We start from the raw sequence: 15,126 nt of genomic DNA on the forward strand, positions 1-15,126 counted from the left end.
ATAGGACATCAGTGCAGATTACACTTAAAATTGTGTTAAGTAAATGGAAATAAAACAGCTTATGGTATATGCCAGGCATGATGCAAGTTTTATTTAATAAATATATGACTGAAGGGTTACATTCACTCCAAATGCTCCCCTTTGTGATCTTTAGCCATGTTTGTAGAGAAACCTCTCTTAAAGCACTTAAAGCTTAATTCAGAACAGACAAAACAATTATTTTTTGAAAGTCTGATGAAATATGTTTGGCAGCTTTTGAATTTAGGAGAGCGTTTGTCTCACTTCTTTGAAATCTCACTTCAGTCGGTTGTTCAGCCGTCGTAGTGTAATCATTCAAATCTGGTAGCGACTGTGGGCTTTGCTGAGTTAAAAAATGATCTAATGAGTGGCTGAAAATAGTACGTAATACACGAAGACTGAATTTTTCCTTATCGATGTGCTTTTGAACATTGGTCTACCGGTTGTCCCCATGGTTTTGGTGAAGTGCTGGTTGATAAACACCTCTGTGTAGGTAGGACTTTGGTCCTCCAGTACCTATCAGTAAGTGGGGCTCTCCTGAAACCTCTTTTTGTGGTCTCAGTGACTGAGCATCACCACCTACGTGCAAGAGATGCTGGAGGAGCAGCATCAAACGCCCAATAAGGTGTTGCAGTGGTCACAGTCACCGAGGGCTAGTGAGTAGCTCACGTTGTCCCATGCTAAATTTTGAGAAATAGTTATGATATTTGATTTTGACCTAACTAAGCAAATCAGAGAGCCACTACTCTCCTGGAGACTTCTGACTAGTATGCTGTGACATACCCTCTCTTCTAATGGCGCTTTCTCATTTAGTTTATTACGTAGCTATAGATATTAGATCTACGGATCTGGAGGCTCTTAAGCATCAAATAGTGTTATTTTAATTTCTTGGGGAACAGAAGCATCACCTTATCTTCTGTCAGTGTAAATGACGCATGTTTATGCACCAACGTGTGGCTATTTCTTATAGCAAGAGAAGGAAGAAGATTGGCACTGCACAACGGAGTTTTTTAGTTGAACTGTTGCATGAACGCAGAGCAGAAACATTGAAATTGTAGCTTTGATTGCCAGTTCACTGATCACATTGAATGGTCTGCTCAGCTTATATTACGGCAGGAAAGTTGCCACTGTGCCATGGCAACAAATATTGTAGAAGTGAAGGGCAGTTGGGAGAAATAAATAATTGCACTTCCCTTTATATTTAAATATATATTTTAATATTTGATTAAGATACGGTTTTTAATATATGAAGGAGTATGCACTTCGTGAATATATATTAAAATCACTAAGTTATTCCTAATGTTCTGTGTTTCTGCCTGCTCCTGACAAACATCTGATACGGATCATATGCCTCTAAAAAGAGAAGTTCCTCGAGCAAAATATCCTCATGAAAACAGGTTGGAGATACTCACATTCTCTCGCTCGCTCTCACTCGCATGTTACATTTTGGCACGTTGTAGAAGCAGGTAGCATATCTACTACCTGCTGTTGAAAGTGTTGAAGATACTGAATTATTTATTCCATCTTCTGCACTATCCAAAGTCGTTTTGGGTAGTTTGACACATCTCGGTCTTCCATATGGATACTTCATGGTGACAGAGTTGCCAGCTGCTCAGGTTTTATGACAGTCTGAGTTTTTCCGAGGACTGTATTAGTTTTCTGGGAAGAATCTTGCTTTTCCTGAGGTCCCCATTTGTAGGCAGTAGTTATGCCTTGGGTTGATGCTCTGGAGTGGGAGGGTTTTTTTTGAAAATTAGCTACAAGAGCATTAGCTTCCACAAATATATTTGGTTTTGAAGGACTTGATTTTTATAGATTTTGCGAGATGAAATCAGAACCATGGGATATAAGAAAAGCATGAAATCCTTTTGCTAAGAAAACTAAGTTCCTTTTAGTGATAGTCCTCAAATTTGTAAAAAAGTGTGCCGATATCAAGGTGCATAAAGCAACATACAATACAGTCTGAAATGTTTTGGAGAGTAGGATTTTTAGGGCATTTGAAATGTAAAACTGCTAATCGGTCTGTTAAGACCCTGCTCACCTTCTCTGTGACTGTGCAAAGTGAGTGGGGCTTCTGTTGTTTTAAGATATAAAACGTGTAAATCTAAAAATTGAGAGAAGATTTGAGTTTGCCAAAACTTTTTAAAATAAACAAAAGTCAGCCATTGTTTTAGTTTGCCATTGATTCAAGCATCTGTTCATAGAAACCTTTTTAAGTGAAACTCTCACTATTTTGTTGAGTCTATACTGCACTGAGTTTGATCCCTGTTCAATGGGATAATCAATCTCACTTGCAGTGTGGTCCATATATCCATGACTGTCTTTTCTGTGTCATCCTGGATCCAAACTAACACCAGATGATGTGAAGTAATGGTCCTCAAAGTTTGTTGTTCAGATTTGCTACTGAATAGTGGTGGTGTTATGTGTAGTTCTTCTCCATGTTGCTACAACCTCTTGGGCATATTGCATTTTTCATGCCAGTCATTTGATGTATTTGGTTATTTTCTCCAGTTGGACGGATAAGATACCCAATGAAACGAATTTGTGGACTTTAAAGGAATAAATAATGCTATTTAAATGTTACCTAATTGAGTAGAACATCAATTTTACAAGTCTTTTTACTTGAAAAAGTCTTTTCACTGTATATCACTACATCCTGTATATCTAGCCTTGGTATATATCTTATAGACCATCCAGCAATGGTTACTTTTTACTAGTGGGTCGTTCCGATTTGCTTATGTTCCGCTCTAATAAGATGCCTTCACTTAATTGTTTAGTGGTGACGGTGTGAAATCTGAGCGAGGAAGGTGATGTGGATTCATGGCTTTCTCCTTCCCCCCATCACCGCAGCTATAGCTGCTCGGTCTCGACCTCTCCCTTCATGGAAACAGAGAGGACGATGTAGCCCATGGTGAACAATCTGGCCACTAAAGTAAAAATGTGCATCTGTCAGTAATTAATTGAAGCCAAATTTAATTACAAATCAGGGAAAAAAATAGTACCGCTCACTTCATAAAATTCAAGAAGCTTCAGTGCCGTTGCCTAAAAACCAAAGCAATCCAAACAAAAGACTCCCCCCTCAAATGTCTAAAGGTCTTATCTGTGAGAGGGACTCTCTTTCAAGCTTGCTTCTGGTCATTAAATAGAAAAGTGGTTTTGATTAACTATTTCTGCATCCTTTTTGGTATCCTTTTGAGTTAAAGGTCATCGAAAATAGTGGTCAGTGTTTAAGGCTAGTTCTTAATCAATTGTGTCAGCTGAGGATCTGGCCCCCAAAATTGGATTGTAAGGTTGAATTGTGTGTCAATATTCTGATCAGCTATTTGAGACAAAAATTCAGGAAGGAATTGAAAGAGAACCCAGAAAATTTACAAATTAAATAATGCGTTTATGTAACCTTTTGTATATTTTAAAGGTGAGAGATTTGCTGTTGTTCGGCTTTATCCCCACTCCAGCTGAATATCATCAGTGGGGTCCACAGGTTGAGATGGGAGGTTCTCAAGAACTCTACCCGTGGTCCTAGCAGAGGTCTGAAAATCTGGGTGGCACGAGGAGACACAAGGAAGGGTGGGACATGCAACAGCGGGGCTGGAAACGCAGCCCCCTTCTACTCCAGCTGTGTCAAACAGCAGATGTGCATGCAGAGAGTTGAGAGTTTTGTTTGGGGAACGGTATATATGGAGGGGACAATGCATTTGATTTAGGGGTAGTAAATTCTTTTGGATAACGTAACTAAGGTCTGTCACAGTAGGAACAAGAATTTCAACTATAGGCCAAAATAACATACCATAAAATGAGGGAGGGAGAATGTATTTTTAAATCCAAATATCAAAAAGAGATTGGCAGTTTGAGTTCCAAACAAGCTATTCATTTATACTGTATTTTAGCATACAAGACAGACACCAAATCCAAAACTATTGAACTGGTAGCAGGCATGAATATTTATTGCTGTGTACTGTATGTACATATAGTAATTACAGCAAGAGGAAAAAATTTTTTTTTTTACAATTAATATTTGTAAACGTTTATGAAAGTACATAACAAATAAATAAGACAACAAACACATGGCCTAATTAAGATGAAAGGCATGACAGCCCTTGTGATTTGTTCTGAAAAATAAAGAACGTTAAAATAGTAAGACTTAATTATTTCTGTAAACATTTCAAATTATGTTCTATCTCGAAAACCTTAATTTGAGATATATATTATAATATCTATAAGCACTTTTGACATTTGCACATTCCATGTCAAAAAATTATTGTTAATTTATTATTTATTATACTGAATACTGTCATATTATCACTTATTAGTATTTATTGTTCAGAAATTCAGAGCCATCTATTGTTTAATGGGAAATGGAAAAGCATTTTATATCTGACTGCAATTTGTGTATTCTTGGTCTAGTGATAAAAATGCAACTTCTGCAAGTTGATCATATAAAAATGTGTGCAATAATAAACAAAAATAACCGATCTGTTTAACGTTCCAGGCATTAATAATGCTATTTGATATACAGTTTGCATTTGAAAAATAAAGTTAAATCCATGCAGGCTTGAAATCAAGGAAACTGTATGACAGTGGATGAGATGGCGGAACCAAAGCCCTCAGGTTTGTACTTGAGGAGCTTGAAGACACCATGGTCTTTGAAGCCCTTGTTTCTCAAGGTGGATGTGTTTATGGTCATACCTTTTCTGTTCCTTGCTCTGAATTTCTCTGACATTTGAGGAGGCAACGTAGCAGAGCACTGTTCAGTACTTCTTCCCATCCCACCCCTGCTTGCCCTCACCAGAAGGATGAGCTGCCCCTGATCTCACTGCCAATGGTTCCCCTCATGGCTCCTGTTCTTTGCTGTAAAATTTTGGCTGGTTTCTGGTCAACTGGAGAAAATGTAGCCATCAGCAGTGGCCTGGATGTGTTCTGTGGTTTACGGTTATCAATGACGATTTGCTGGGTTGTAGTGCTTGCGTGGTCTCAGGTGGCACCCTGACTGCGCTCTGCTGAGTGCACGAGAACCGTGCCCAGAATAAAACTGTATTTGGGGTAAAAATCTGAGGATTTAAGACTCTGCTATATGACATTAGGCCTGGCAATGGAAACTTCAGGAAAAAGAAATGTACTTACAGATACAGTATAATTTGGCGCTTGGCGAGAACAAAGCAGTCAATGCCTTGTGAGAAGTGCGGTGGGATTTGATGCCTCCAAGTGCTCAAGGTTTTAGTTCTCGGTTAGTGCAAAAACACTTCTTCCAGCCTCACGCTCCCCTCCTGAAGGATGGATGAATGTCAATTCAGTCAGTGCCATCTAATGAACAGGCTTTTTTTCACTACCTGTAGCCCCTAAAAGGCTCATATTTGTAGCGATATCCACATCTAACGCTGTTTTATCATAATACCTCACCTGGCAAACGAAGAGTGGCTCATACCTCTTTTCTGAACTGCAGGGTCTTCAATCATAAACTCGTTTTACTGTGAATGTAGGTGTTTTGCAGCAGAGATTTATGACCTTGGATTTCATTTGCACTGTTGCCGCTGCAGGATCGTACCCTGCAGTAATCCTCCTTCTCCCGGGAGAGCCGGCTGCGGGTTACCTGTGCTGTGATGGAAGAGATGGCCATGTCCGTCAGTCCTTTGCGACGGCAGAGCTTCTGCCAGGCAGAGGGAATGTTCCAGTACGAATCAGGTGCTGTTTCAAACTCGCTTTGTGCTATAAGCCTGGTGAATTGGAGAGTTCAGCCTCCGCATCCGTAGATGCGTAAATATGCCCTGTGTGGTCTCCTAAGGGGAAGGCAAAATGTGTTTTTAGTTAAGTTGCTTGGGAATTTAATTGAAAGATTTAGGGCAGTGCCATAAAAGAGTAAATCATGGTTACGTGACACAGAGATTTATAAAGCAAAATAGAAATACTTTAGCATCTTTACTTTTATAATTTGCTTGATAAAAATGGAAACCTATATTAGTCATTTTGTCTGATGGCAATTAAAAAACAAAGTAAAGGCTTTTATATTTTACTGACTTCAGTCCTTTAGTGTTAAATAATGGGAAAGACAATAGCAGAGGTCAGAATGTTCTCCGGACACCTCACGGCTCTGAACCTGCAAGCACACTCAGCTTCCTTCCCATGAATATTTGTATGAATTAAGCACACGCTTAACTTAATTCACGTAAGTAGTTCCTCAGAAGTCAGAAGGACTATTAAGTGATTCAGATTAAGCACAAGCTTAGTGTAAGACCAGAGCTTGTGTGGATGGTGGCCCCGAGATTTGGCCAGCCTCCAAGGCAGCGATGCTACTGCATGTGTGATGGTCCTGCTTTATGCGAGAAGGTCATTTGTAACACTGGAAGATACTTGGGGGTATTTGGGAGAGGAGAGCTAGGGCGATCGCGTTCAAAATGTGACCTTCAACGCAGGTTTTGTGGGGATTCGTGCAATATATTTATTAAAGAATACTGTATATATTATATGTTGTAGCGTTGATAGGTCTAGATAAGAATACCATAATAGCAGTTGAAATGTGGGGGGTTTTTTGAGATGGTAAGTTAATGATGTAGCTGTTAATTTGAATTTAGCAGACGTTTTAAAATATAGGTTTCTCTTACAGAGACAAAAGTTGCAATTTAAAGCTCTTTGGTGGTCTAAAAACAGCTTAATTCTCTAGTAGCATGGTAATAAGTACTAATCCAGCTTATACAGTGATTGTAGTATGTCATGTTTGTGAAAGATTGCCTAACTCTGCTTTCTCTGGGTTTTATGTTAATTTTTTTAAATTAAACATAAAACCTTATAACATCTTTATGCTGAGATAAACTGTTCAATTTAACTTGTGCTCAAGCAGCAGCTGTCAGGAATTATCATGTTTCGAGTGTTCTTGCCATCACCTTGTGTCTCTACCTCCCGGATACACTCTATGGGATGAAAAAGCTCACCTTGTTAGGATTTATTACTTAAATAATAACCCGAGGTAAAATGAAAGTTGATGTCACACGGAATGACAACTGACATATATTTATGTCGCATGTTACATTATAATAAACTTTCCTTTCTTCCCCTTGTAATAGGTGTTAAGTGGAAATACACTCCAGCGTATCCTCCAGTGCCCTGCGTGAGTCCATTAGCCACGTACGCGGCTGCTCTGTGGGCATGTTCGCGGGGACTCGTGCTGTCAGGTGTTATTTAAGCTCGTAATGCCAGAGAAATTGGTTATCACCGGTAGTTAGCAGCTTTTGTGCTGTTAAGGAAACAAGAGTATCTCGTATTTGTTGGGTTAAATTCTGGAAATGCTGTGAAGTAATGCAAGTGAATCAAGTACGGTGTTTTCTAATAATATTATCACTGAAATGGTTTTGGGTTTATTATTTTTTTTTCTGTAAGAAAGGTAAACAGTGTCACTGTTCAATAGCTTTGTTGGTGACGTGGGCAGTGGGATCGAGTGCACCCTCAGCGAGTTTGCCGACAACCCCAAGCTGTGTGGTGCGGTCAACATGCTGGAGGGAAGGGATGCTGTCCAGAGGGACCTTGAGAGGTGGTCATGTGTGAACCTCATGAAGTTCAACAAGGCCAAGTGCAAGGTCCTGCATGTGGGTCGGGGCAATCCCAGGCACAGCTACAGACTGGGCAGAGGATGGATTGAGAGCAGCCCTGAGGAGAAGGACTTGGGGGTGCTGAGGGACGAGAAGCTCAACATGAGCCGGTAATGTGCACTGGCAGCCCAGAAAGCCAACCGTGTCCTGGGCTGCATCCCCAGCAGCGTGACCAGCAGGTCAAGGGAGGGAATTCCTCCCCTGTACTCCACTCTGCTGAGACCCCCCTGCAGTGCTGCATCCAGCTCTGGGGTCCCCACGACAAGAAGGACATGGAGCTGTTGCAGGAAGTCCAGAGGAGGCCATGGAGATGCTCAGAGGGCTGGAGCACCTCTGCTATGGAGACAGGCTGAGAGAGTTGGGGTTGTTCAGCCTGGAGAAGAGAAGGCTCCAGGGAGACCTTAGAGCCCCTTCCAGTCCCTAAAGGGGCTCCAGGAAAGCTGGAGAGGGGCTGGTGACAAGGGCAGGGAGTGACAGGACAAGGGGGAATGGCCTTAAGCCACACCACAAGGGTGGTGAGGCCCTGGCACAGGTTGCCCAGAGAAGCTGTGGCTGCCCCTGGCTCCCTGGCAGTGTTCAAGGCCAGGTTGGATGGGGCTTTGGGCAACCTGGGCTAGTGGAGGGTGTCCCTGCCCATGGCAGGGGGGTTGGAACTGGGTGGGCTTTGAGGTCCCTTCTAACCCAGGCCATTCTATGATTTCAGACTCTAAATCTGAATTTGCTTGTAATCACAACAGTTTTCTCTTGACATTGTTTTATTGATTACCTGGGCAGTGATGAGTGATCTACTTGTTAATTGAGTCTTATCACTTCCCACTTACAGTGGAGAAAATTTGTGTCTACCTCTTGCAGGCTTTCCAAGTTTTTGGCCTTCCTTGGCCTTACTAGAAGCCATCCTGCAGCTCGCTCTGATGACGCTATTGAATCGTTCGGTTTGTCTAAGCTGGTACCGCAAATATTATTTTCCTTTCCTATGCATATAACCATCTTTTTTCATGTTCCTCTCCTAGTTATTCCTTTGTCCATCTGAGTGAGTTCACATATTTCAGAGCTACGCGGTTTTGTCCAAGCTTAGATCTAGGATCATTTCTCGTGGTGCTCCCTGTTGTCCTTTTCTCTCATGTTAACCTTGGCACCCTCGCTGCCTTCTCTTGCCACTCTTGCTTCTGTGTCTTGTTCTGTGCCGCTTCCCGTGTTTTCAATCCCAATGTGCCATCGCTTTTTTTCCTCTCTTCGTTCAAATGCAGCCAAGTTCATAGATGCTGTCCTGCATCAGTTCGGTTTTCTTCCTAACTCCATCGCAGAAGGAGATTTTGTGAAAGACCAGTAAAGGAAAGGATATGCTATAATGCAATCCAGAAATAGGCAAAATTTTGCCAAGCAACTATTTAATCTCATTTTTGTCATATTTGGGGTATGTTTTCTCCTGTTTACCTTTGTCACTTCAGTGCTAAACTCACTGAGCAGAGGTATTGCATCGCCCGTAGGAAGTTTTCCTGCCTCTGGTTTGAGTCTGACACCCAGGTTGTTATGAGGTCCAGAGGTTATTACTCTTCGTGACAAATAAGTGATGACTTAGGTAAAACTATTTTTTCCTCTTGGTATGGCTCATAATAAACCCGAGCTTGTATCTTAATTGGCATTCTGTTTGACAGTCCCTTTAGAACGATCAAATATTTGATGAACAAGGCAATAACATTCATCTCTTACTTTCGTAAGCCTTTCAGATTAGCATTGACTCAAGTAGATGAAGATGGATACAGGATCTGTTCTCTAGGAAGTGTTTGTTCTGTAGATTATCTAAGAATGGTGTGTGTTAGCATAGGTGATATTACGATATATATATATATATATGGCTATTTGGGGAAGTTCTTGAGTTTTAAGGTTGACAGCCAGGATCAGAAGTTTTTAATATTAGTGATGTCGGTTTGGCAGTAATTGTGAGCACAACATCTACAAAAGAAGAGTAGAAATAAAAATAGGAAAAAATAGGAAAGATTTTAAAAGATTTAAACATTGCATAAATCGGTTCTGAATCTGAACCACTGAAATGGTGGATAGCAAAAAAAAAAAGTCAGAAACATGCTATGTTGAAAAGTAGTTTATTAAAGCTTAATGTTTCATGTGCAATAAATACCTGATCTCCTTTTTTTTCTCTTATGATGAGAAATGTCTACAGCTCTGCAGTTTTCTGTAGGTTCAGGATTCAGTTTGCTTGAAAGCAGCGCTAGCCAGGGGACAGGAGATGCTCGCATACTTTCGGTGAAATGCAGGGAAATCTGCCACTGGTTACAATAGGGTCACAATTTCATATTACACATTTAAATGCATTCATTTTCTGATAGCCTGGTAAGTTATACGGGGCTAAGATAGCAGCTTGTTAGTGTTGTTTGTGCCAGCTTTATATAATTGAAGGATGTGTGCACTGTTGTAGACTGTGGAATAGCAAGAGTGCTGCGGCAATACTGGGGTGCGAGCGTCGAAACAGCATTTCATTATAGAGGATACCTAATAAAAATGTGAAAATAAAACAGAAAAAGGGTGGAAACAAAAAAAAAAGAGAAAACCAGACCATACTAGATAAGTGCACTGCATAAATCAAAAGGGTTTGTGTCATAACATGAACATGTGCCATTCCTGCTCATATATTGAATTTCAGTAGTTGGTTGCATAAAGAAGTAAAGTGTAATGAAACTGGCAAGCAAAGTATTCCCTAGTCAGCCTTATCTTTGTTCCATTTGTCCTTCAGATACAGCTTTTCTTGCCTTTTTCAATAAAATCCATCCAGCTTTTTTTTATTTTGCATCTCTCTGTAACCGAGCTGGGAAGACCAATGAGATTCGGTGCTTTTCTAGTTGGGTTCTTAGCAGCTGCTTTTTAAGAGATCAAAACTTTGAATGCTGCTACATGGTATTAAGGCTTAGCTATTGATGTGTCCCTATAGGGGTTATGTTTTTCTTTGCGGGGGGGGAGAGAAGAGGAAGGGGTGACCCCTGCAAGCATGCTCACAGACAGTAAACACTGCTCTCCTTGTTTTCCAGGATCCTCTTTGCAAGCTCGGTGCTTAACCTGGCTGAACTCGCTGCCCTCCGCCCTGACCTTGGCAAATTGAAAAAGATCCTCTACTTCCATGAGAATCAATTGGCATATCCTGTCCAGAAATGCCAGGAAAGGGATTTTCAGTATGGATACAACCAGATTCTTTCATGGTAGGTGTTGCTCACACCGCTCCACGTTATTTAAGGTGTCCTTCTCTCTACAGCCTTGCAGCATCATAAGCCTTCGGAGTTCTTCTCCGTATAGATGATGACCCTGTAGCAAACCGAGGTACCAGCAGAGTCCCGAAGAGAGGTTGCTAGAAGTGCTGTGGCAGAAACAGTCTGCTCTCTAAAGTCATCTCAGTTTCTGGTGTGAAGTCCACCGATGCTAGATTGGGCTACCGCGGCATGCCCGTTAGCGGTGGGGGCTTCGACCTGGGTCTCGGCCGTAATGAGCGAGATGCTTTGTTTCGCGGACGCTTCGCAAAGCTGCAGCTAATCAGCTCTTGCTTGGCCGTGGCTTTTACTGCATCCAACTGAAATTATATAGAGGGTTTTAGGGAAATAAACAGAAATTAAAATGTACTGCAGCACTTTTCTTGTGAAGAGAGGGCAGTAAACATACCAGATAAATCCTTATATTTCTTTCATCTAGTATTCAGAAATTGTGCAGTGCTAAAATACCCAGACATTTTAAAGGCTGCGGTCCTTTATTGTTGCTAAAAACAAATGTATTTCTCGAATCTGAGTTAATGAAAGAAGTTAATAACAGCAACACTGGAAAGCTTTGTGGTTAGGCACTGTACAAACCTGAGTGAAACAGCAGAACTCAGTTGTTTTGAACGGAAATAAACTCATTTCCATGATCTTTCTCACCTGTCTGTTAATAGAATTATTAGGAACAGGGATTGAGCATTTTAAGGGACAAGTTAAGCTTTTGCATCTTTATAATAAGAACCAGTTGATATTGAAATGCCTGAAATAATGATCTGTGTATACTCTGGCCGTTCTGTAGCTGCTTCTGCCACAGCACTTGCAACATGTTTCACTCTCTGAGCAGTAAAGATGAGAAAGTATAGTGAAAGATCTTTCGAAAACAGTAGCAGCCATTTTCAGATAACAGAAAGATGTGGGTTTTGGCACTGGGGAAAGGAATATTTTCTTGTATATATATTTTACTTTATTATGGCAGCTGTTTTTCACACATCTATTGCAAGCTGATATTTATCCTCAAAATACGCATTTTTAAGATAATAAAATATCTTCTTTGGCCTTAAAAAAACCCACCTTCTATAGATACCCCATTCTTTCTCCTTCAGCCTCCAATAGCTTCTCCATACATGATAATATATGTTCATCTTCCCTTTTTGTTGCTGCAGAAACCCCATTTTTAACAGCAGATAGAAGCCATCTCCTCTGCACTATTTGTAACTACCCAGTGGTCTTCTGCAAAGAAACACCATCTTTCAAATCTATTACAAATGGGAAAATGTATTTTTCCATTTTTGTATAGAGGTTTTGGAGACAATTAAAATTGGAACAATTTGAATCTTCAGGTTGGTGCTTTGAATCATTAACAAAGAATTTTTTATTTTTTTTTTCTCCCTAATGATTCTATAGAGTTAATGTAATAAAATCACACTTTTTGATGATGCCTTGTAGCTGCTCAAGCAGTGAAGGTGACAGGAACTTTCTAATTTGCCAGTATTATGCAGAGCCCCTAGGAAAAAGTTGGTCAGATAAGACCTCGTGCACAAGAGGAGCAGAGATGACAGTGTTGGAGCCTTTGCTACAAGCAGCAAAAAAACTTGCCAGGCTCCCGCGTTGTCTCATGTCATCTGTAAATCAGTGCAGAAAAGATGACAGGGTCATTTGTACAAAAACGAGGAGACAAAGGGTTAAAAACCATAGGTGGGGAAAAGAGTGGGATTCCAGAAAGCATTTCGGCTCCTCCAGCCTGCTTGGAAAGGATTATTTCTCTCTCTAATGTGGGGGTTTTTTTCTGGTTTGGGGTTGTTTTTCTTTTTTTTTTTCTTTTCTTTTCCTGCTGACTCCTGCTGTTTTGGTGAAGTGTCAGTTCTCTTTCCTGACCAGACAGCAGTGAGATGCAGTGAGGATGAATGACAGCCTCTCACCTCAAATATACTTTTCACCAGCCCGGTGACTTATGAACGCGTGTCCTCAATGTATCTTATGACCCATAGGTCATATATTACAATATATAACATATTGAGAAAACCAGCTGGGCATAAAGCATTTCTTACCTCCGTTAGCGTTGCGTGTTTGCCAGTGTGCTTAAGATTGTGTCAGCACTTCCAGGATAAACTTCCAAATATTTCAGGTTTTTTCATAGTTTCTCATTTTCTCCAGGCCAACGCTAAGTGGAGAAATAATACCTACATTATCATTTAACTATATCTTAAAATTAACGATCCAGTTGATTTTAAAACACAGCAGTAAAGAACAAAACTTTGCATTAATATGCCAAATTTTTTTAAAATTTTTTTTTTGGTACTGTGTGCTATGTATATGATCTATACATATTTCGTGAATGTACTTTTAAGCAGGATTATCTATGCATAGGTTAAAAAACCAGTCTATTTCTCTAGCATCCTGCTACCCGACACACTTGGTCATTTGAAGGTAGGTTAACCAAAGGTAAGTTGTCCTTCAGAGCAAAGGATTATTTCTAAGGAATTTTCATTTTCTTGCAAGTTTACTTCCACAAAAGTCATATTACAGCAAGCCTTATCTGCTTGTAATGCTTTTAAGAGATAATGGCAGCAATATTATTCGTACCATTTTATGAATAAAAAGTGATCCACAGATAGAATAGGAAATGCTCCTTTAGATTAATAATAATAATAATTGATTGCTTAGTTAAAAAAAAAAAAGTTCAAAAACGTTTCAAGAGTGCATGGACAGAAACCAAGACATTTCTAATTAAGGTACATATGCTACTCCTAATTCACGAGAAAAGGCTGATTTTAATTAGCATTCCACTTGCACCTTTTGTTTGTTTATGAGAATATGTATCCTATTTCCACTACATTTAAAGTAATTCTGTTCCTTTTGTAGCAGCAGTACATGCATTAATCTTAACCACTTTTTACAGTTTGGTTGCTGATGTTGTGGTGTTCAACTCTGCTTTTAATATGGAATCGTTTCTTACATCCATTGGAAAATTTATGAAGCTGATTCCTGACCACAGACCTAAGGATTTGGAAAAAATAATCAGACCGAAGTGCCAAGTTCTTTATTTTCCAGTCAGGTTTCCTGATGTGAGCAGGTCAGTGCATTTTCCACGTCATAAATTGCCTCCAGCCTGTCAAAACTCTCTATTTATGGTGACGTTCTAACTAATCAGCTAAAGCATCGTTAATGAAAGAGTTTGATAATATGCAAAATCCCCTAATTGATAGATGTATTTCAATAATCAGAGGCTATTCAGGCAGCGTCTGATCCGCAGAGCCTGTCCTTAGTGCCTGTCGTACAAACTTGCCTCGTTCGGGATGAGTGATTTCCCACTTGTTTTAGTGATTTCCCACTTGTTTTAGTCTTTAAGGAGTTGCCTGCTCCTCAGCTCTGTATATATTTGTACAGGGGAGGTCAAGGAGGAGAAAGAAATGCTAGAGAGCAGTAAAAGTGATAAGCCTGTAGTCAAGAATCTATATTTCCCTTGGTGTGTTGCAGTGGGATTTTATTCCCTCCTCCCTCCCCTACCTCTTCTTTTATTGCTTTCCAGGTAGGCGAAAAGCGTCCCGGTAGCAGGGAGCAGACTTGCAGATGTTGGCATTAGCTGCAGCCGTAGCTGCTCTTCAGTCCTCCTCGGTTACTCTGAAGGACGTTTTTTATTACTCTCGTTTCAGAGCCCGTCTTGAAATTAGCGGTGGGTTATGTGGCTCAAAGGGAACATTCGCTAGATCCTTTTCACTTTTGATTAAACCTGGCACAATTGTTTTTCCTGCTATAAGGGGCTCTACTCCCACCGAACAGGAACTTTGCTTTAGTGGGACCGGTGCTAAATAGAGAATGATTCTGCAATTTGATTATACTCTTAAAACCAACACAATACTGATACCTTATTTTTTTTGTTGTTGTTGAAATAAGGATGGAAAGCACCGTAATGACTCTGCAAGAGTCCAGCTTTTGATCTGATAATAAGTTCTGGCCGCGCTTGGGATCTTTGTCCCTGACCAGCTTGTCCTTAACAGTTATTTCAAAGGCTAAATATACATTTGTGGTAGTTTGGGGTACAGAGATTTTTAGTGCAGGACCTGAAGTCCTGCGCTCTATTGATGTTCATGCTGCAAGGTTTGCATTTCAGGAAGTTGGAAAACTTTTATATTCTAAAGCACTGATGCAAATCGTTTAAAAACGAATGTCTAAAGTCTTTAAACCCATGTTTTTGTGGGTTAAAATCCTCCGGTGTTCCACAGGGTCTTGGCTGCCTGGACGGCAGTGGAGATCAGTACCTATGTATCTTCGAGGAT

General features: G+C 40.3%; 1 protein-coding gene across 21 annotated transcripts in view; it reads left to right on the forward strand.

Annotated features, from left to right (window-relative positions):
• The window catches only part of GTDC1 (glycosyltransferase like domain containing 1), a 187,136-nt gene that overhangs the window by 82,161 nt on the left and 89,849 nt on the right, over nt 1-15,126 (forward strand). For all 21 annotated transcript variants that reach the window (XR_008577655.1, XR_008577658.1, XR_008577656.1 and 18 more), the window contains 2 exons: nt 10,637-10,804; nt 13,749-13,922. Coding sequence is in view for 17 of the 21 variants with exons in the window: in XM_054830068.1 (XP_054686043.1) it covers nt 10,637-10,804; nt 13,749-13,922 (342 nt within the window). In the remaining 4 variants the exon portion in view is untranslated. The remainder of the gene's footprint in view (nt 1-10,636; nt 10,805-13,748; nt 13,923-15,126) is intronic.

Source organism: Grus americana, chromosome 6 (genome assembly GCF_028858705.1).
Source record: "Grus americana isolate bGruAme1 chromosome 6, bGruAme1.mat, whole genome shotgun sequence".
Lineage (NCBI taxonomy): Eukaryota > Metazoa > Chordata > Aves > Gruiformes > Gruidae > Grus > Grus americana.